This window comes from Gavialis gangeticus, unplaced genomic scaffold, assembly GCF_001723915.1.
Source record: "Gavialis gangeticus isolate Ggan-Ray unplaced genomic scaffold, GavGan_comp1, whole genome shotgun sequence".
NCBI classification, from domain to species: Eukaryota; Metazoa; Chordata; order Crocodylia; family Gavialidae; genus Gavialis; species Gavialis gangeticus.
In genome coordinates this window covers 34,591,293-34,607,412 of record NW_017729000.1, presented here as the reverse complement: position 1 = coordinate 34,607,412, position 16,120 = coordinate 34,591,293, and the positions used below count along the sequence as shown (strand labels likewise).

Here is a 16,120-nt window from a genome sequence, read left to right as displayed (position 1 = left end):
GCACATCCTGGAGGGTGCCACACACCTCCAGGACAGCCTCCCCGCTCACCCTTCAGGGCCGGTCATGTAAAGACTCCCTCCATCACTGCCACCTCCTCCTCCACCCTCTGGTGTGGGAGCTCCCTCCCCCCACCCACCTCCACCTCACAGCAGAGCTTCCCCTTGCCTCCTCTCTCTGCTCCCCTCTCTCCCACCCCACCACCAGGCCCTGACAATAGTCACCACTGTGACCTCTCTTCGCCTCTTCCCGCCCTGCTCCCTTCCCTCCTTCCCTGCATGCTGCCTCCCCTTCCCTGCTGGCTGTTCTGGGGGGCAGCAGGGACATGAAGATGCTGCCACAGTGACCCCCCACTTTGCCCTCAGGCAGGGAGGTGTGGGGAAGCCCTGCTGCTCGGGCAGCTGGGGTATGTTCACTGCTGCCACAAGCTTCCCCAGTAGTGGCTCAAACTTGGGCCCGCACTGCCCGGGCCCATGCAGCCAACTGCCACCCGCCCGCTCAGCGGCACATGTACAGTTGGCCAAAAGCGTTATGGACAGGCGGACATACAGACAGACAGACTAAAGTTTTCATTATATTAGAATGGTAGCACAATGCATTACTACTGAATTGGAACACCTCCCTGGTGCTTAATAAAAGTCTCAAGTAGGTGACATTTGTTAATGGTCTAAAGCCACTTGTTATGGGGAAGAACTACAAACTTGGTATTAACTGCCACTCCCAGGCTAGATAAAGACATTCAAAAAGCTTGAGGTGGAATCAATCCAAGTTGCATACAGTGTGGTAATTACTGTACTCCAGCAGACTCCCCCGTCTCATGTATCAGCACCCACGCTGCCATTTTTAAGCATGGGGATGCTGATACACGAGACACTCTGGGTGCTTTAATTAGAGCCATTCTAATTAAAGCTCCCCCATGCCACTCCTGGAGCCTGTGCATAAATGTCCCCTGTGACTTTTTCAATAATTTATTTAACTATTACCATTACAACTTCATAAATTAATAAATAGAATGTTTCAGAAATATCTGCTGTCTCAATTCAAGTTGGGTGGCTGATATCCAGACATCTGTTGGCATTCTCAATTTATGCTATATGGATTAGTAGCAATAATATTTGCAAGTAAACAGAGCCAAATCTCACTGAAAAATATATATCTTCCCATTTCAATGCAGAAACATTGTTCTGTATATCTCTTCTAGTTCTTATATCAGTATTATTTAGGGGAACAACTTTTAAAACTGGAAAAAGCCCTTTCCAGTGCTCAGAAGTCAGTGAAAGAATTAGATGGTAGCCCTTAGTTAAGAAAATCTAAAGAAAAAATGTGGCTCAAGTATAGAAAATTTCATGTTATTGGTAGAGCTAGTAAGTGTGGAAACCTAGATTAAAGTAACATGCATATGAAGTCCTTAGCAGCTATGTCCCACTAGGTAGTAACTTCAGCTTTCTGAAGTTAAATAGTTAAAATATAATAAGTTTAAGTTTGTACCTACCTCATCTACCTTATCATAAGCAACAGAGAAAATAATCTGTATCCCAAACATTGTCCACATATATTCTGTTAACAGCAAAAAAGTTGCTTAAAAATGGAATTTTTTTTAGTATGTTCTTTCTGTTCTGGACATTCAGGGTACAATTCATCAAATTAGTTTTTCTTTTTATTACTTCTGAGCCAACACACAACAGCCACTTGTGGAAAGGAGAAAAAAATCCATCATCTTGGGACCTCAAATTAACAGGAAATGAGTACTTTTTAATTTGAAAACAGAAATTAAACTGTTCAATCTTCAATTCCTCCTTGCATTGGAGCAAAGTACTGTCAGAAAATGCTTGCTTGTGCTATTTCAGTTTGAAATCCCAAGAGCATGCAAGATATTTGCACCTATCTATAAATCTGGCCCATATAAAATACATGCATGGAAACTATACATATTATTTTAGATAAATAAAGATATAGGTATATAGATATAGATATCTATATCTATAGGTATATTGCCTACACACAACTTTAATGTCTTAGTTCAACCATCATATTGGTAGAATAAAAAATTAGGTCTTCTACACTACTCTGATTCTGGGAAAGTCACAGACAAGTTAATGCATCCATATAACAGCTAACGACAAAAGTTCAAAGCAACTGAAGCTGAAAACTGTTCATCTCTTGTTGATTATTCCACTCAGCAGTTAAAAGAGGAGCTCTAGAGGACCAAAATAAAACAAAAAAAGAAAATTACTATAGCAGTGGGAGACAGCATAACAGTCTTCAGAAGAAACTCCTCCAAGGCCTTCAGGAGGAGTAAACTCTCGCTAAAATACTTTTGGAGGTTGCGGCAAGACTTGGGCTTCTATGTTTCCTACAAAAGTCCTCACATTAAAATTACATTGAAGTATGGGATTAAATCTCCCTGTTCTGGTAGGGATACATAGGGAGTTACAGATCCTGAGAGATCAGAAAGTTGTGGGCTATTATTGCTTGTACACGACAGAGGTTTAGTTCTCCCTAAATTGAAACAGTGGGTTTTTAGTTGTGTTTATTAAAAACCCACTGTTTCAACCCACCAACAGCTCACCCCTACCCATGGGCAGGGGCCAGATCCCTCCCCACACTGAAGCCTGCCAGCCTCTCCCATGGCCGGGGGCAAGCTGTCAGCAGCCCCTGAGGTGCGGGGGAGTCCAGTCCTTCCTTCCATGGCAACGGTGCTCCCCAGACAGCACCTGCCCACTAGCACCCTGCCCAGGTAGTCCTGGGGAGTGTCGCCATCACAGAGGAAAGGACCAGCCCCTGCTGCGGCTCAGGGGCTGCATGATGCAGCAGCAGCTTGTGCAGGCGGGACCTGCTGAGAGAAAAAAAGAAAAAAGTGTCAAGGGGCCTGATCCTTTTTTCCCCCCCTTTCCATAGCCTGCTCATGTCTCCCATGGTTGTAGGGTGAGCTGCTGGTGGGCTGAGCAGCCCCGGAGCTGCAGAGGGCTCCAGTGCTTCCCTCTGAAGCAGGCAGTGCCCCCCAGGGCTGCCCAGGTGGGTGCCACCCAGGAGGGCACTGCTATCATGGAGAGAACATCCAGGATCCCCCGCAACTCAGGGCCCACTGGCAGCTTGCTCCCCAGCCACTTCTTTTTTTCCCCTTGGCAGAGCCTGCCTGCATGAACTGCCACTGAGTCATGCAGCCCCAGAGCTTCAGAGGGGCCTGGTACCTCCCTCCATGGCCGCAACACCCTCTGGGACCACCTGGGTGGGGTGATAATGGGCAGGTGCTGCCCCATGTCGCAGGCAGCACCTGACTCGACCCAACAGTGAACGGGGTGCTGGAAGCCCAGGCTTGGAGGGCTTCTAGTGCCCTGTGCACCACCCCCACCACCTTCCTGCCACCTGGGACCACCAAGGAACTGGCTGGCTTGTCTCTGGGGCAGTGCAGGAAGGCAAACGGAGGGCATCTGGGAGTCCTCATGGCTGGAGAAGGCAGCAGGGATGGTGCATGGGGTCCTGGAAGCCCACCAAGCCCGAGCTTCCTCGTGCATACCTGGGCTTCCAGAGTCCTGCGCACCATCCCTGCCACCTTCTCTGGATGTATTGCTGCAACTTGTTACATAGCAAACTAAAAAACATTAGATGTGTTTTACTTTATTACATAACAAAGTCATTTAAAGTGAAATATGCCACCACATGTGTACAGTGTGACAAAACTGAAATGTAATATGCCGCCACAGGTATTAATGGTGATGCCATTAAAATGGTTAAAAAGGGCAATTAAACCATTTCCAAGGCCAATTTTGTCATGTCTATAAGCACCCTACGAGAGGCATTACCTTTCCTCAGTGTGACTAGATTAATGGCTTAGTTCTGTTGAAGGGCAGCCTTTGTGCCAAATATTGTAAGTTGCCCTTTCACAGCTCCTGAATACAATGCCTTTCCATAAAACTACAAACAGACATCATCCTTGGAGCACAATCAGCTGTGCTGGGATATGTCCTGGCATAGCTAATCTGTGACGCAGATGTTGTCTCTTGTCCTGCAGGGCTGGGTCCCTGCTGCTGCCAGGGCTTCAGGGTCCCACTTCTGTAGGATAACTGCAAACAAGGGAACCCGCAGGGTGAGGGGAAGGAGAGAATCACCCACCAGGGGATTCCCCAGGCATATGCATTGTGGTCTCGCACCTTGATTTGGGGTGTGCCTCTGCAAATGGGAGAACCCCTGCTGGGGAATTCCCTGATTGGCCTCTGGAAATGGGGGTTGCGGAGGTGCATCCCAGTCAGGGCACAGTAGTGCAATACAGGGATAGGAAATCCCCCGCCACGGGATTCCTGGGGCATACTCCTCTAAGTTGGGAACCTAAGCAGGCATTCCCAGGGCTTCAGGGGCCTGATCTCCTTCAGAGAAATTTCTGAGACATGTAGGATCAGGCCCCTGAAGCCCCAAGTGTGCCTGCCTGGGGCAGCTGGAGAATGTAGACAGCTCTGTACTGCCGGCACTCTCTTGTGATTCAGCAAACAGAAGACTGCCACAAAAAAGCAGCACAAAGTTTTACTACGTATTGTCATGGCCACAATTTTGGGCATTTGTGGCACAAGAAGGGGTGTGCATATCTGTTTGCTTGGGCTTTGTGCTGCTATAAACATTTGTACGGTTGCACGAAGACAATGCCTGTTTGTAGCCTAAGTGGTATACATGGAGGGTAACAGAGACCCTGCACTGGATTTGACCCATAGCTTTCAAACAGTGATATTTGTTTTCAAGGAGATGATATATTTTTCTTTTAAAAATTGACCAATGCACTCTATTTTTAAAAGTACCAGGGGACCTTTAATGCTATCAGTATTGAGCCCAGTTTAATACAGAAGAATAGTTCCTTTAGCAATCCAGCAGCCACTGAAAGCATGCTGGGATGGATATGCATGCCTAGGTTTCTTATCTATGGTTTAAACTGATGTCCTTCTGGCAAAAAAGATGAAGATGCCACCTACCAAGCCACCCAAACCCTTTTATTTAGTCTCTTAAATAACCCACAGTCAATTCTTTGTGGGGAAAAAAGTTAGTTAAGGATTCAGGATTTTTGTTGTTATGACTGTTTTCTACCACGTAGGCTAGCAGCTATAGAAAACACTTTCTCCATTCAGTAGGGGGTGATACTCTACCATCTGTTGGAGACTAATATTTTTCTGTAGGATTCATTTTTTAAAATTTACTTCTTCCAGGGGGTTTTAAATTATACACTGGATACATCTGTTTTTGTAACCCTGGATGGTAGAAGGTCACCAAGCTGATTGCTCTGAGCACTACTAGTAAGAAAACTAAAGACAGACCTTCAGAACTAGTGCAGTAATAAAAGTTCCAGATTCCTTCTGAACAATGCTTTGTACCTACAGGATTAGACTGCATTAAAGTACGCACTGAGATAGTTTATATGGACTGGAACTCAAATCCTTAAAGATAAAGCCTTGCTTCATATTGTAGACTCACTGTGGATCCTTTTTAAGGACTCACATTGGTCTTTTTCCTACACATTTGATTGTATCAAGTTTGATTCATACTAAAAGGAGTTTGTTACTATTTGAAGTTTAACACACACACACTCCACCAAGGTATACAACTTACGTTAACTTACGCCCCTCTACTCATACATTGCAGGAGGTGTGATTGTGGGATCACACATGAGATCCAATTGCACCTATTACTGATGCTGGGGAAGCCCAATCCTGGGCTCCCCCTGCACTGGCAAGAAGCATGCTCCCACAGCTTGGAGCCCCCTTCACTGAGGGGGCTCCTGGCCATGGGAGCCACACACAGCTAAGGCTGAGAGCCCCCTGTGGACCAGGAGTTTCATGCACTCTGAGCCTTGGGGACTTGGCAGCTGTGATCCCCAGGGTTCAGGGATTTCCCTGCACCTGGGAGCCCTGTCAGCTGATGGGGCTTTCAGTTGCAGGGGAGACCCTGCTACATGTGCACATTAAAGCTTAATAGTAACCAGCTATAAAGTTAGTACACATTTTTCAAGGTCTAACTTTCTAGCTAGTTGGAGTTTTTATCATGCGATAGCTACTTTGCACATATAGCTGGTCTTAAGGTAATTGTGCAACTAACCAGTTAAGTGAGCAAAACTGTAACATGTAAAGGGGGCCTTACTCAACAGTAATTGTCTGCTTCATCAAGATTTCCTCCCACACCATGAGAAAAAATTAAAGCAAGCTCACTCTTTCTCCTCAGCATTGTGCATAGTGCTCTGTGGGAATATACATTTATTTTGGAGGCAAATGCTTTATCTTAGCTCCTCTTTACAAAAAAAACCCCCAAAACCAAAAACCTGAAAAACAAGAACATTCCAGCTTTCTCTCTGATTCTTATAACCCCTTGGGAATCACACAGGAGCATATGAAGAGCCAAAATATAACTAAGAGTCTGCTGGAAAGCCTAATTCATCCTGTTCCCAAGTTCAAAACACTTGAGAAAAAGAAGAAAGATTAAGACTGCATTTTATTTTCCTATGATCAGACTGAAAATATAATGCTGAATAACAAATAAACCTCTAATTAAGTATTCAGGAAAAATAAAGATGCTTGGGTCCATTTCTGAATAAAACAAATTGTTTCTGTGGGAATGTTATTTGGACTGAAAACAGAAATCATCTCATTTCTCTGCAGTTCTAATGGTGATGTTTAAATAGTCATAAAGCTTAAATGATCAGAAAAAAATGAGTGTTAGTTATGAAATCCCTCTCTCATTTATATTGGATAATATGATAATATACAGACTGTTGATAAATGACCAGCATTAATGATTTTTGGATGCAGTCATCAAAATTATCTTTTGACTAGATAGGGGTCACTCCTTACCATCAGTACAAAGAAAAGCATGTACAGTGCACATACAGCAAAAGAAAATGAGTCCGTTTTTTAATGGTACCTGCAATAAACTATTCCAGCTGGTGTAGTGACAGGAACTGACCTCCTTTTATAGAAAAAAAAAAGCTTCCCTCTAGTGGCTTTTCATGGACAAATCATATAATTTTTCTTTATAATATTTGTATGTTTCTCAAAAAATACAATCAGTAGGTGCACCACATTTCAACAGCCTCTTGTCCTTCATAATATATAATTGCATTGCATAATATACTAAGAAATAAAAGCAGAAAAACGTAAGTGATGGGAGTTCAATTAAAAACAGCTTAATCTCTGTTGCATATAAAATGACTCTGCAACTGAAATCCAGTTCTAATGAGAGAAAAAAGAATACATTGCCACATATTTTTAATTACATAGAATTTCCTCAAACATGATTTTTAATAATATATTCCATTAAGTTAACATCATATTTGAAGAAAGTGCATTTTCTGATTTCATTTTAAGCCTGATTTTGAGCAATTACAGTGTCATTGTTCCACAGTAGAAAGGTTGAATTCATTTACTGTGTGGTTATGCTAGTTATGATTGATGTCACTTCTCCAAATGATAAACCAATCACCCCAATGATGTAATGTCATTTTAAGAGTGCTATAATCACATTTCTCCCAAACTGGAAGCTCTGATGAGTTCTAATAAAGATTTATTGTAGATTAAAGGCCTTCATAATATCAACAATGGATTGCTCATTTGATGGGAGATTTGATTAGGTATTTTTTTTTAGGCATATGCATTTTTCAAATACATCAAGAATTGCTATCATGAAGGGCACAAGGCATCACATGCGGATGAATATCATTCCATATGCAGGAAGACTCATCTTAGACTCATTGAGGAGCTCATCTGTAATTACAGGGGTTTAGGCAAATGCAAGTATTCAGTCAGCTGAGCAACAGCATCTTATTAAGCAATGCAATTAGTGTAAGAATTTTTCAAGTTTATTTTATTGTCTTCTATGGGTATGCTAAATAATGGTATGACTGTCTTTAAAGGTAAAACTAGGAGACTACTTGTAAATGTTTCTTAATAATTAGAGATGTTCCAGAAGCTAAGTTTTAGATTCAGATATGTATCTATCTTTTCAAGATTTAAAATTCAAACCCAAACCCCAAACCTTGACTCTAATCAGCTAAGTTTTCATAGGTATTCAAATATGAAAGCATGATCTGGATTTGAATTTTATGGCTAATGACCATAAAAAGGCAGAAGCGGCCTGACTGCTATAATCATTTGCTAGGAAGACAGTGTAGTTTTTTCTATTTAAGATCAATGTTTGTATTGTCATAGATCCTAAATAGAGAAAAAACCCTAGATACTGCAACAAATATGAAGATCACTGCAGTGTTAGAGTGATGCTGTATCTGTGATGGTTCAGGAAATGTGAGAGGCAAGGATTTCTTAGGGTGATATTTTTTATTGGACTAACTGAATGTTTGGGATGTATTCAAAAGCTTGTCTGACTCTAAAACATTCTTCTTCAGATCTGAGGCGTAAAAGTCAGCTGGCCTTTATTGGCTGGCTTTTAATCCTGAGACCTGAAGAAGAATATCTTGTATTGGAGAGTTTCTCTAACTCTATACCTACTATACAGCCCATCCAAGAAAAGATGTCACCCTAATAAATCCTTGCCTCTCACTCTGGAGAAGAGAAGGCTTGCAGGGTGGGAGGCTTGGTGGCAGCCTACAAGTATATAAGGGGGTATCAGGACCTGGGAGAACAGTTGTTCACCAGGGCTCCCCAAGGGATAACAAGGTCTAATGACCACAAACTCCTGGAAGGCCGATCTAGACTGGACATAAGAAAAAACTTCTTTACAGTCCATGTGTCCAGAGTCTGGAAAAGACTCCCCCAGAGGTGGTGCAAGCACCTACTCTGGACTCATTCAAAAGGGGTTTCAATGTTTATCTTGCTGGGATCATTTGACCCCAGCAGACTTCCTGGCTATGGCAGGGGGGCTGGACTCGATCTCACATGGTCCCTTCCAGCCCATAATGTCTATGAAATCTATGAGTCTATGAAATAAGTTTATTGCCTTTTTTTTGTTTGTTTGTTTTTTAAGACTGCTAACTAGGTCTGAAGAGAATGTGCTCTAATATATAATGCATTGTTCCAAAATTCCTCAACACAACTGCAATCAGAATTAGAAATTATGAATCATCTTTTCCTGTACCTTGAACATTAAAAGTATTATAATCTCACCTCTTCAGAAACCTGTTCCTTATTAAAAAGTGAAAATGAAGCAAGCTTGAATTTGTTTATGGTGGGTCATGGACTCAACTTGCTCATGCATCTCAGCCTTCATAAAACAATTGAAAACATTTTTGAGCATAGTGTAAAGGTGTATATTAATCGGCCCACAGATTTTGAACACCATGGAACATGAGACTCAAAGACATGAAAGGTGTGTAGTGATAAATTACATTTAAAATGAAATGTAAGCAGCCCATCTGTTAAACTTGCAGAAGTTCTTTTACTGTCATGTTTTGCTGAAACATTTGTGTTCCCAACAAATAACTTGAAGCAGATTTATCTGTTGGACAAACGGATGTGTTATAATCCTGTTTAATGCTTGGTAGTAAACTTTATCATTTACATTTACTATACCCATGCACAAATGACCAAATATCAGTGCCACACACAGCATCTCTAACTTGATGCAGATCTAGTATCCATATAGGGAATAAAATCTTGGGAAGAAGTAGTACATGATCAATGACGAGTCTTCTACTTTTCAGATACATGCAACTGCTGTAGACCATGGCATAAGCATCTAACTTTACATGTTCAAAATGTTCATCATGGCTGTCAAGGATGCCAGAATCAGTGAGAGGCTCCCTAATCCCAGAGAACCCGTGCACCAGTAGCTTTAAAAGCTGCATATGTAGCCCAGCTACATGCAGTTTTTAACATCCCAGGGCATGAGGACTCCTGGACTGGGGAGAGGCTCCCTAATACCGGGGTCCCAGTCCACCAGGACCTTTAGGCTAGGGACAGACATTACACATAAAACAGTTCAAGCAATCAGAAACTGGTTTAAACCTGTAACAAAACAGACATTCAGTGCACACAAACCAATTTCAAAATGGGTGAAACCAGTTTGAGATAGACCTGGTTGAATGTAGTATCAGACTTAACTGATTGAGCTCAAACCAGTTTATGCAATGTCTGTCCCAGACCCCTTCTTAGTTTAAATTAAATCAGAGTCTCCCAGCATCCTGACATGCCCTCTGGGCTGGGTTCTTTGATCCAGCAGAGCAGGGCTGGTCCCACCCCTCTGCTCCCTAGCTGGAGCAGGGACAGGCATAGATAGGCAGGGGTGGGGCTTGGCTAGATGCTGACCCTGGAAGACAGCAGGGAAGAAGTTTATTCCCCTCTCCTCTCCCTCTCCCACCAGCATGGTCCTGCACTTTTCCCTGCTGGCTGCTCCACTGGTGGGGGCATGGCTAGCCCTGGCAGTATCCTTGGCTGAACTGGCCAGAGAAGGGCTTAATTCTCCCCTCCCTGCTCCCTGTCCCACCGGCAGGGACCCAAGCCAGTTCTGCTGAGCACTCCCCACTTGCTGCTGCAGTGGCGGGGCTGGGCATGGTCAGATGTGGGCCAGCATGACCCCTGAGGCAGAGGGGGCAGGGAGGGAACTTATTCCCCCCTCTATCCTTGTTGTACATGGGGGACCGCAGCTGGGTCTGCCTGCCCTGAATGCCGCCGCCACCGCTCGCTCCCTGCTTGGGGCAAGAGGCAGAATAAGCACCCTTGTGCCTCCTCTGTGGGATGCCACAGGGAGGGGATAATAACACCCCCTCTCTGCCCCCCCGCTTAACATGCCCTGCTGTTCCCTCACCCCACTGGTGCAGTCATGAGGGGGCAGGGCTCTTGATGGGGGCAGCAGCCCCTGTTACATTTTCCTGGAGCGGGGCAGGCAGAGCTGCGGTGGATTGTGCACAGCATCACCGGGGCTCAAAGGGAGACAGAGCACCCCTCAGTGCTGCTGTTGCAGTCCACAGCAACTTCCTCACCTTGCAGCATGGCCCCCCCTGCCAGGAAGGGGCTTGCACTCTGAGAAACGGTGATGGGATGGCTACCCCCATCATGATCGCTCCCCCCTTGCTGCTCTAGCAGTCAGGTAGGGGCAGGGTCAGACACTGGCCAGCAGCGTCCCTCAGGTGGCAGGCAAGGAGCAGGGTTATTCCCCCCTCTGCCCCTGGGACACTGCAGTGGGGTCTGCCCAGCCTGACCACCACTGCCGCCACTCACTCTGTGTCCAGGGCAAGTGGCGGAATAATCCACCTCTCTGCCCACCACCTAAAGCGCCCTGCCTTCCAGTGTCTGGCCCTGCCCCTGCCCAGCCACTGGAGCGGTGAGGAGGAGCGACCGTGATGGAAGCAGTAGCCCCTGTCACAGTTTCCCAGAGTGTGAGCCCTTCCTGGCAGGGAGGCTGCACTGTGGGGTGGGAAAAGATACTGCAGACCATGGCAATGGTGGCAGCAGCACTGGGAGGGTGGGGGGAGCTCTGTCCCCTTTGAGCCCTGGTGCCACCGCACACAGTCCGCTGCAGCTCTGCCTGCCCTGCAGCGCAGCCCCTCACTGGGATAGCATCTCTGCAGCCAAGGGTGTGCTCTAGTGCCTCCCCTCCCCCCACCCCCCGGCTCTTGGCTCAGGCAACTGCATCCATGTGCCTACATTTCCTCAGTCCAGAGGGAATGTCTCTACAGTTACAGATCAGTTCAAGCTAGGAAGGTTAGACTAATCTGTAGGCCTGTGCGAATAGGCAACTATTTGATTTGGATTTGGCCGATTCAGTTTCAGCCGATTCAATCTGGAGATCCAAATTGCTTTTCTGATTCAATTTGGCTGAATTGATTTGAAAAAGATTTGGAAAAGATTCAGCGATTCAGAGATATAGCCATAGGGTATAAGGGTGAATCAATGAAACATCTATAACGTTGTTGTTTTGTGGCTGATTCAGATGAAACTTGTTAAGTGTTAAGGCACAGGGGGGTGAAAATTGCAGGGGGAATCTGGGTTCTGGGGCCCTGCACCTCTGGCCACAAGCAGGCAAAACTCGGACATCTGACTCCCCAGGTAATCTGTACTTTTACCTGCTCTGCTACATCCCCCTTCCTCCCCTGCCAGCCTGTCCCTCACCCCCTGACACCTCCATTCCCATTTTCACTGACTGGCTTTCTTGCCTACAGTACATGCCAGGCCAGCCTCTGACTTCTTTACTATTCCTTCTATCCAGGACCAGGAGACACACCAACTGCAGGTACTTCCTCAGCCTGACAAAGAGTTTTTCAACCCAAAAGCTTCCTAAGATATATTTTTCTAACTACAGTAAAAGCTCTGTTATCTGGCATCCCCTGGGAACGGGGGATGCTGGATAACAAAATATGCTGGTTAATTGAGCAGCCCAGCCCACCGATTCTCCTGCCAAGTGTGGGGTGTCCCATCGCCGCTTCTGGTGCATTGCCACCCTTTCCGTGGTGCCTGCAGGCTCCATGGGATGGGGGGTGGGCCCCGCACAGCCTGTTATGCCTGCAGGCCATGGGGGCTTGGCAGCGCAAGCTGCTTTGCCTTGGGTCGTGGGGGCTCAGAGAAACCAGAAGTGCCACAGTGGGCACTTCCAGTTTCACTTTATCTTACAAGCTGGCATGCCAGTTAATTGAGCACACTGGCTTGTAAGATGCTGGTTAACAGAACTTTTACTGCGTTTCGTTTTTTTTTCATAATAAACATATAAAAATAAAAACACAAGATAAACCATCACACACCACAAGTAACATATATCCAACACAACATCTTTATTTCTTGCTGTAAATTCCTTTATAAAAGAAAGACTCTGTGACAGTCCCATTTGGGTACCTTTGATACTGCTGGTGCTATTGGTGTTGAGTCAGCTCAGTTATTTTGACCTGCCGTTGTTTACAATGCTGGACCAGGCCGAGGCTGTAGGAGAGGGGGAGCCCTCACGGGGACACTATCATGTTGTGCAGAGGCCCTAGCACCAGGAAGGGTGCACCTGAACACATACACAGTCCCACAAGTACCCATATCATGAGTTTTGCCTGCCTGCAGCCAGAGGTGCAGGGCCCCAGGACCCAGACTCCCCCTCCACCTATCTCCTTGACAGCTGGCAGGCTTTGATGCCACAGCAGCGGCTACCACCCCTGAAGTTTTCACCCCCCCATGCCTTAACACACACACAGTGTCACCTATGTCATGAATTTTGCTTGTCAGCAGTTTGAGGTGCAGTTTCCCAGAAACTCCTGTACCTATCTCCTTGAAACTTAGCAGGATTTGTGGCCTCAGCAAGAGCTACCATCCCTGTAGTTTTTACCCCACTGTGGTTTAACACACACACATGTGACATGAGTTTTGCTTTCAGAATTTGATGTGCAGTTTCCCAGAAACCCCTTCACCTATCACCTTGAAACTTGGCTACCACCCCTGCAAGTTTCATCCAAATCAGGCAAAAAACAACAAAGTTATAGATATTTCATTGATTCCCCATTATACCTTATGGCTGAATCTCTGAATCTTTTCCAAATCAATTTGGAAGCTCCGAATTGATTCAGAAAGCCTAAAGCTTCTAATGATTTGATTCAGATTCATAGATTCGGCCTCCAAACTGTCCATATCATTTCCAAATCCAAATCTCAATCCAAGGCTTTGCACAGCCCTACCAATCTGCAAAGATTGAATCAATTAATGGCTCTGGCTTTTTGAATGTCTGTCCCTAGCCTTAAAAAACAAGCATACACCCCAGTACCACTCACAATTTTTAGATATCCCTGTGGCATGGGGAACCTGACAGTAGGGAGTCTCTTCTGAATCCAATGGTCCAGATGCACCAGGACCTTTAAAAACCTCATGTGCAGTGGAGCAGGAACTGGGGAACAAGGCACTTTAAAATTCAGGCTCCCTGGCAACTGTGGGGCAAGACAGGCAACCACTGAGTTGCAGGGAGCTGCACGGCTCCCCATGAACCAGAATTTGAAGTGCCTTGCCCACAAGGGGCTACAGGGCAAGGCAGGGATGGCTGCTAAGCCAGAGTAACCAGGTTCATAGGTAGGAGCCCTTTGGCTTTCCTTCCCAACTGAGGAAACCTTGTAACCCACTCATGCAGTAGCCTGTTTTCAGCACTGGGTTGAGGGCTGGCAATCAGTTGATTGACAACACTGGGATGGAAGTTTGCTACAAGTTCCTTTATGGTGCCATGCAAACCAGCCACAAAAATGTTCCATATGTTTTGTAGATTATATTTTTGGCTTGTTTGCCACTTTGTAGTGACATAAGTCAGCTGAACATGTAGCACTTTCACTATTTATGGTGTAATTATCACATTATTTGTGCCTTAAATGTAACACATGCCAGGGCCCTAAGAGTCACACTCCAATTTTGACAATGTATACATGTATAATTTTCACCAAAGTTAACAGGAACTCACAACGGATGCTTTTCTTTGAAAAGAGAAGCAAAGAAAAATGAAATGAGGGAAGACTTGTGAGCTTGACAGCAAAAGACTAACATTTCAAACAACAGCCTTTGATTTTCAAACAGTTGGGGTTTTGTTTTCAGAGACTGCCAACTATAGGTGAAGTTGTAAAAGTTTTGGAAACTCTGGCCAAAAATACGTTCTCAAGAAACATCAATAGCTTAAGGTTATATACAGACTAGCAAGCAAGGGTTAAGTATAATACTAAAATAAGAATAGAAATGTGACAAAACAGGATCAGCACACAATTTCTGGTACCGTCTCATCACTTCTAATAGCTACACTTTTGGTCTATAAAAATTCAAACTATTAATGTCACATGAAATAACTTATAAATACATCCCTCCAACAGTTATGAAGTATACAACCTAGTTAAGATATGTAAATGTTTTTTTTTTCCTTAAGGGGAATGAAATACTAGTTTTTTTATGCTTTAAATATTTTCTTGTGTCAAAGAACCACTCACTGCTGAAACAAATATGATGTATCATGCATCCTAGAAAGCTTGAACACAACAAAATTATGATAGATTTTTTCATTTTTCTCATTTTTTATTTAAGAATCATCATTTTTCATGATGCTGACATGCAATCATGGCATAAAACATGTCATAATCAAACTCTGAATGTTAATTCAATTTCCTTACCACTGCTGGAAGCCTGTTGTGGCCCTGAACATGCTCTTAGTAGATATGAATTGGGAGAGAACTCCTCATCAGGGTTGGTGTCCATGATTTGATGGGACGTGTTGCTGTCTAGCAATGGCATCTGGCAGCTAACTGGTGGAGGATTATGGGAACTGGGCAGCTGAGCGGATGGAAGAAGGCTAGACGAAGATGTAGGTGGAATGGGACGACCTGGTAAGAGGACACAGGGATCAAAGGTCAGTAATGAATGTAATGAAAAAAAGAAGCCCCTTCTCCCCCTCCACCATAGTAACACTGAAACTGGTCATCAGTATACATAGCTACTGCCCAGGGACAATCAAAACATCTGTTGTCTCTTTTGGAGCCAATGTGCCCTAAAGGATTGATACCATATCCAAGGCAATGCAATCAGCTATATACTGAAGTCATTCACAAAACGTCTCTATGGCATCAGCAAGTAACTGATCAGATACGCAAAATAGAACCATGTTAATGAAAAGGAGGGCCTGGTGAATCCCATTTCTATCCTGAAGAAATATCCACAACTTAGGAAAGTAAAAAGCCAGATCCCAAGAGTGCTCCTGAAATCACGCAACTCCCATTCATGTCAGGTCAGTTTCAGCATTTGTTCCAAAGACTTTTCCTTATTTCTTTTTAGCAATTTCTTTGTTACACATAAAGGAGAGAACAAACATAGAAGATACCTTCCTAGGGTTGGAGGTCAGTAACCAGTGGTATTAAAAATCAGCATAACCCTCTGCTTTCATAATGGAATTACTCACATGCCTAAAACTAACTGTATGCATAAACTTTTGATTCACAGAAGACTAGCTAGTCCTATTCAGCAGTTCAGGTCATTTGGGGGCCAATCCAACCAAATATTTAGGATGGAATTCTGTATCTACATGGCAGTTTTGTAGCCATCTACCTGGCCATTCTTCTCCCCTGATTTACTCTTCAGACATGCATGCACAGACTATGCATCAGCCACATGTACATACAGCTACATATCCTGGGTACACATGTGTCTAAATTTAAGTCCCAGAAGAAATTACAGGGGGAAGGAGGAGGAAGAGCAGAGGGAAGCTGAAGAT

General features: G+C 44.5%; 1 protein-coding gene across 7 annotated transcripts in view; it reads right to left on the bottom strand.

Moving 5' to 3' along the window:
* The window catches only part of TENM2 (teneurin transmembrane protein 2), a 1,374,704-nt gene that overhangs the window by 441,624 nt on the left and 916,960 nt on the right, over nucleotides 1–16,120 (bottom strand). For all 7 annotated transcript variants that reach the window (XM_019506504.1, XM_019506506.1, XM_019506505.1 and 4 more), the window contains one exon: nucleotides 15,027–15,236. In XM_019506504.1, the coding sequence (XP_019362049.1) occupies nucleotides 15,027–15,236 (210 nt within the window). The remainder of the gene's footprint in view (nucleotides 1–15,026; nucleotides 15,237–16,120) is intronic.